At 44.1% G+C, this 4,864-nt stretch overlaps 1 protein-coding gene across 1 annotated transcript; it reads right to left on the bottom strand.

Annotated features, from left to right (window-relative positions):
- Positions 1-2,753, bottom strand: RPL37 (ribosomal protein L37). The gene is made up of 4 exons (XM_082382577.1): positions 2,596-2,753; positions 1,720-1,855; positions 1,391-1,475; positions 1-118 (listed from the first exon to the last, which is right to left on the bottom strand). Exons 1-4 carry the CDS (start codon positions 2,596-2,598, stop codon positions 49-51), a joined length of 294 nt encoding a protein of 97 aa, XP_082238703.1. The 5' UTR covers positions 2,599-2,753; the 3' UTR covers positions 1-48.
- Positions 2,754-4,864: the final 2,111 nt, after the last annotated feature.

A 4,864-nucleotide genomic window follows, 5' to 3' on the forward strand; every position in this document is an offset into this window, starting at 1 on the left:
CTCTTTTTAAAACCGGAACATTTATTGCGTGACTAATAACTGAAATCCTTAAGATGAACTGGATGCTGCAACAGCTGCCCTCTTGGGTTTAGGTGTTGTTCCTTCACGGAATCCATGCCTGCACCGTGTTAAAAACAAGAACAGTTACTTCAGCAATGCCAACACATACATTTTAATTTTCGCTAAAACAGATTTTTATGAGCTTATCTCAGTTAAATCTGAAATCAATATTGAATTCATATGTTCAGACATTTATTTTTACAACATCACTGATAAGCTGCAGTATTTACTTCCTTCTGCTTCAAGATAGCCATTTCAGGAATACAGATAACTTTAATTGGGAAAAAAAAAAAAAAAAGGGCAACATATTTGGTTGTACTGATCACTGGGCCAGCATTTCCCCACCCCTTAAGATTCCTAAGGCATTTGTGAAAACGGGTTCTTAAATTACGAGCCAGAGATCCTACTTTCCTTTAGCCAAGGAAAAACAATGTGTTTAATGGTAGACATTTTCTCAACTGCTTAACTACTCTATATCCTAACTCATTTAATATTAACACCTACTTGAAGTGTACCGTTATCCCTCTTTTGAGGGACAGACAGGTTAAAGTTGGCTTCAATTCATGCTCTTAACTCTTACATTGAACAAGCAGACCGCTGAATCCTAAGCCTATACTACTGTATAACAGTCTTATACATTAGGAAGTGCAAAGCGCAAAGAAAGGTCACTTCAGCACATGAACACAAGCACATCTAAAGGTGTTGTATTTACAAACGCCCAAACTGTCTTGAGGTCTTTTAACATTTGAAAACCTGGAATTGAGCGGTAGAGATCAGAAATTCTGCTAAATATCCTACACTGCACAGGACAACCGCCCTCCCCAACAAAGAAATCACCTCAGCTGAGACCTTACATGGGTTAACCCCTCAAAAGCTACCACTAAAATGCAGTTTCTCTGTTTAGTCTAGATGGGGGCTGAAATTAAAACTCTAAGGCCTGTCTTTAAGTAATAAAAGATATAAAATTTCTTTCTACACAAACGCAATAGCAACTGACAGTTTTCTAAGGCAGACTTGCCCAAAGCCACAAAACCCGAAAGTCTCCTTTATGCACGATTATCTTGACAAATTTTGGTAGGAAGGTGAAATGTAGGTATGCTAACAAATGTCATCACATTTTCTGGAGTCTAGCTCCAACTAAGCCCCAGCATGTATAGCTCATACTACTGTTTACTGAGAGATTCACAAGATCTAAACTAACTGATCTGAAGGTTATGGTGGCAGAAGAGAAAAGTTCCTTGCTAATACCTCATCCCACCAACCAGGGAAGTTGAGAGGATAATTATGCAAGCTCACAGAACCAACTACAACTGAAACATAAAAACTGTACCTGAATCTGCGGTATACAATTTTTAGGTGCCTCATTCGACCAGTCCCGGTGGTATTTCGTCTTTTAGCTTTAGCACTCCAGTTATCTAAAACACACATTCAGGTGAAGGTTCTATAAGGTTTTTCCCCACACACCTTGTAAGCACAGTCGGTCAATATACTTAAAAATGCCTGCCCTGGGTTTTAACCCCACTTCAACGCTATAGAGATGCCCCATTCTGCTAGGGACCGCCTAATGCTCAGTCATGCCCCACTGAGGTACAAAACAAACACGGGACAATTCTCAACGCCAGGATACACTCTACCAGAGTCCCGTAAACATGCACTTACACTTCCTCTTCCGCTTGGCAGGGTAGCCACATTTACCACAGGTCGACTTCTGCAGGTGGTAGGCCTTAGAGCCACAGCGGCGGCACAACGTGTGCGTCTTATTCCGACGCTTTCCAAACGAGGACGTTCCCTTCGTCTACAAGTTAAGGGGACAGACGATTCTTCAATCTGGCAATTTCTACACACGTTCTTACGTTTTCAGTTAAAGAAACACCATGACAACCACAGGGTCTCCAACTGTGGGAGTCTGACTTTTCTTTTTTTTTTTAAATGTGGTTTATTTATTTTATTTACATGTTTTCAAATCGACTGCAATGTATTAAGAATTCAAATGCTATAAACACAGCAAAGTCTGACTTTTCTTTAACGCTAAATCAGAAACCTCTACCGGAATTTCACGTCATCTAAAGCCCCCTGCAAGAGTTGCTGTGTTTTGAAATCCGCTACGTTATTAAAAAGAAGAAAAAAAGATATAATGCAAAAGACGAGATAACGTGGTTTTCCTACCCAACCCTACTCCAAAAACTAAGAGCTCCTGCCCAGGGACCACCGCCAACGATTCCTTGGCTTACAGAGCCCAACACTCTCAAACTATGCTTCTTCTGTCCTTTCCCATAGCAGAGCAGGGCTGTGCGGGCTCCCCAAAGGTCAGACAGAAGCAAGGCGCCTAGACCAGCTGCAGCTCCACGACTGCAAGCCCCGCACTCCTAGACAGATAGGGACCATTCTTCTGCCTCTCGAGGGCCACCGCATGTCCCTTTCCTGCCCACCGGCTCCCATTATCGGAAACCTTGCCGGGCCCCCACGGACAGCAAGGAACGCGGCGCAGGGCGCTAGGATGGAAGCCGATTCCGAGAGCCCTTGCAGACCACTCACCATCTCGCTTCTGCCGCCGAGACCAAAGAGACCGAAAGAGAAGTCACTTCCGCTATATCGCGCTCAGAAGCTTCCGCCCAGGAAAGTACTTCCGGCGGGGCGCGGTGCACCGCTCTCAAGCGTCCGTCGCTGCAGCGTGGGTGGGGCCGAGAGGAGGATCCCGAGCCAGGCGGGGCCAATAGAAGGTTCAGAGGGGCGGGGCTCACAGCTTTCTGGGTCCGGGGTGGGCGTCTGTGTAGGGTTCGGGGTGGGACTGGGGTTCTTCGCCAGGTTCTTCCTCAGTCCCGCCGGAAGCTTTCGGCTGACGCTGATCATCGCTGAGAGGTCGCTAGGAGGACGGAGCTGGGCTCAGAATATGAAGAGAAAGGCAAATAATGTTTTTTCTAACTGTAGTACTTTAGAGGCAAATGATTTGATCCCCAATCTTGTTATGCCAAGGAATCAGACGTGGAACTTGTTAAATATTGTTTCCTAAACTCTAACGTGAGGAAATCTGGTTCAGCAGCTTTGGATGGGGCTTGGACATCTGTACTTCAAAACACTATAGTGTTAATGTTGGTGGTTCCCAGGCCTTCTTGATAAACGCTAATCCACTTGTAACCTTCTTGCCTAGGAAAGCCCCCACCCTCGCAAAAGGATAAAATATCCAAACATTTAAGAGTTAGGGAAAAACGATCCTAAATGTGCGTGCTTTCTAAAGGAAACAGAATTCGTGACTTATCACTTGTGAAATACTGGCAAAGTTTATTAACTAACTACCAGCAGAACAAGGTGACGTCTAGGAATTAGAGGTTTAATTTTGACAGGTTAACAGTTGATTAGTGCCTAGTCAGTACTAGGCTCTTCTAGAAACTGGGAATAGAAACATTAACAGGACATAGTCCCTGTCTTCATGGAAGTGGTAGGTGGGGAGTAGGGGGTTCAGGGGGAGGTGCAGCCAGGAGAGAGAGAGAGAAGGCCAACATTTGGGTGTTTGGACCATATGGACCATACTGCAGTTCAGGGGAGACTTAACTGGATTAGGTGTTGTATTAGTTCCCCATTGCCATTCTAGCAATTTACCACAAACGTAACGGCTTAATACTAAACATTTAATCAACAAGTATAAAGTTTCAGTTACGCAAGATGAATACATTCTAGAGATCTGCAGTACAATACTGCATCTACAGTTGACAATACTGTATCTTACACTTAAGGACGATAATCACAAACCACCAGCTAGTCTTTAAGCTACAGTCAATCAAATAATTTCCTTTCTTTGCTTCACACTTTATATAGTCTTTCCCCTGGCTCATAGAATGTTACTAACCACTTCTGGTTTGGTGCTGCCCTTTTTGGATCGATTTTTGCTAAAATACACTTAAATTTTAACTATGCCTGTTTATCTTTTAATAGGCCCTTCTAAGTACTCTGGCCCCACCCAGATAATTCTCTCATCTCCATGTCAGCTGATTAGCAGCCTTAATTGTCCTTTGCCTTGTAACGGTATTCACAGGTTGTGTCATCTTTGGGGAAGATGATTATTCTGCTTAGCACAAGTGTTATGACAAATGAGATCAGTGTAGACTGTTGTTGAACCCAAGTTAGTGTGCCTGAGGCACAGTGAGGCCAAACAAACTGAAACATTGGAGTTTGGAGCAGAGAAAGGACCAAACAAGGAGGACAGCGCAGCGCATGCTCAAAAGACCTGAACTCTCTAGTGGTTTTGGGGGAAGAATTTTTTGGGTTTTTTAAAAAATCATTTATTTATTTTTTGGCCCTGTGGTGCGGCTTGCAGGATCTTATTTTCCGGACTAGAGATTGAACCTGGCCCTCTGCAGTGAAAGCCCAAAGTCCTAACCATTGGACCACCAGGGAATTCCTTCAGGGAAGAGTTTTTAAAGGCAAAATAAGGGCTGCAGGGCATGTGACTTTCTTCTGATTGGTTGGTGGTGAGGTAAGAGAGTGGTGTTCCAGGTTCTGATTGGTTGGTGGTGAGGTAAGAGAGTGGTGTTCCAGCAATCTTGTGCTCAGCCACCCTCCACCTCCACCTGGGGGCCTTAGTTCCCATAGCAGAACTCAAAAATTTGTATCAGATTACTATGTATATCCACTGGGGAGTAACTAGGACTCTGCTTTATCGCTGCACTGTTGGTTCTTGACTGCCTTTCTTTTGTTTCTGCATTCCCTCACTTCCCTAATTAGTAACTGTTCGAATCTACCCTTTGGAACACAGCAGCGAAGATCTAGGAGGCTGAAGCCTTTTTCCTACAGACAAGAAAAGGGGGAC

This window comes from Balaenoptera borealis (assembly GCF_965194805.1).
Source record: "Balaenoptera borealis genome assembly, chromosome: 2".
NCBI classification, from domain to species: domain Eukaryota; kingdom Metazoa; phylum Chordata; class Mammalia; order Artiodactyla; family Balaenopteridae; genus Balaenoptera; species Balaenoptera borealis.

What these genes read in the sequence shown, in the direction of transcription:
- RPL37 (XM_082382577.1), bottom strand. An exon ending in TGCCAAGCGGAAGAGGAAGT is followed by an intron (nt 1,476 to 1,719) that starts GTAAGTGCATGT and finishes TGTGTGTTTTAG; the next exon opens with ATAACTGGAGTGCTAAAGCT. An exon ending in ATTGTATACCGCAGATTCAG is followed by an intron (nt 119 to 1,390) that starts GTACAGTTTTTA and finishes AACACGGTGCAG; the next exon opens with GCATGGATTCCGTGAAGGAA.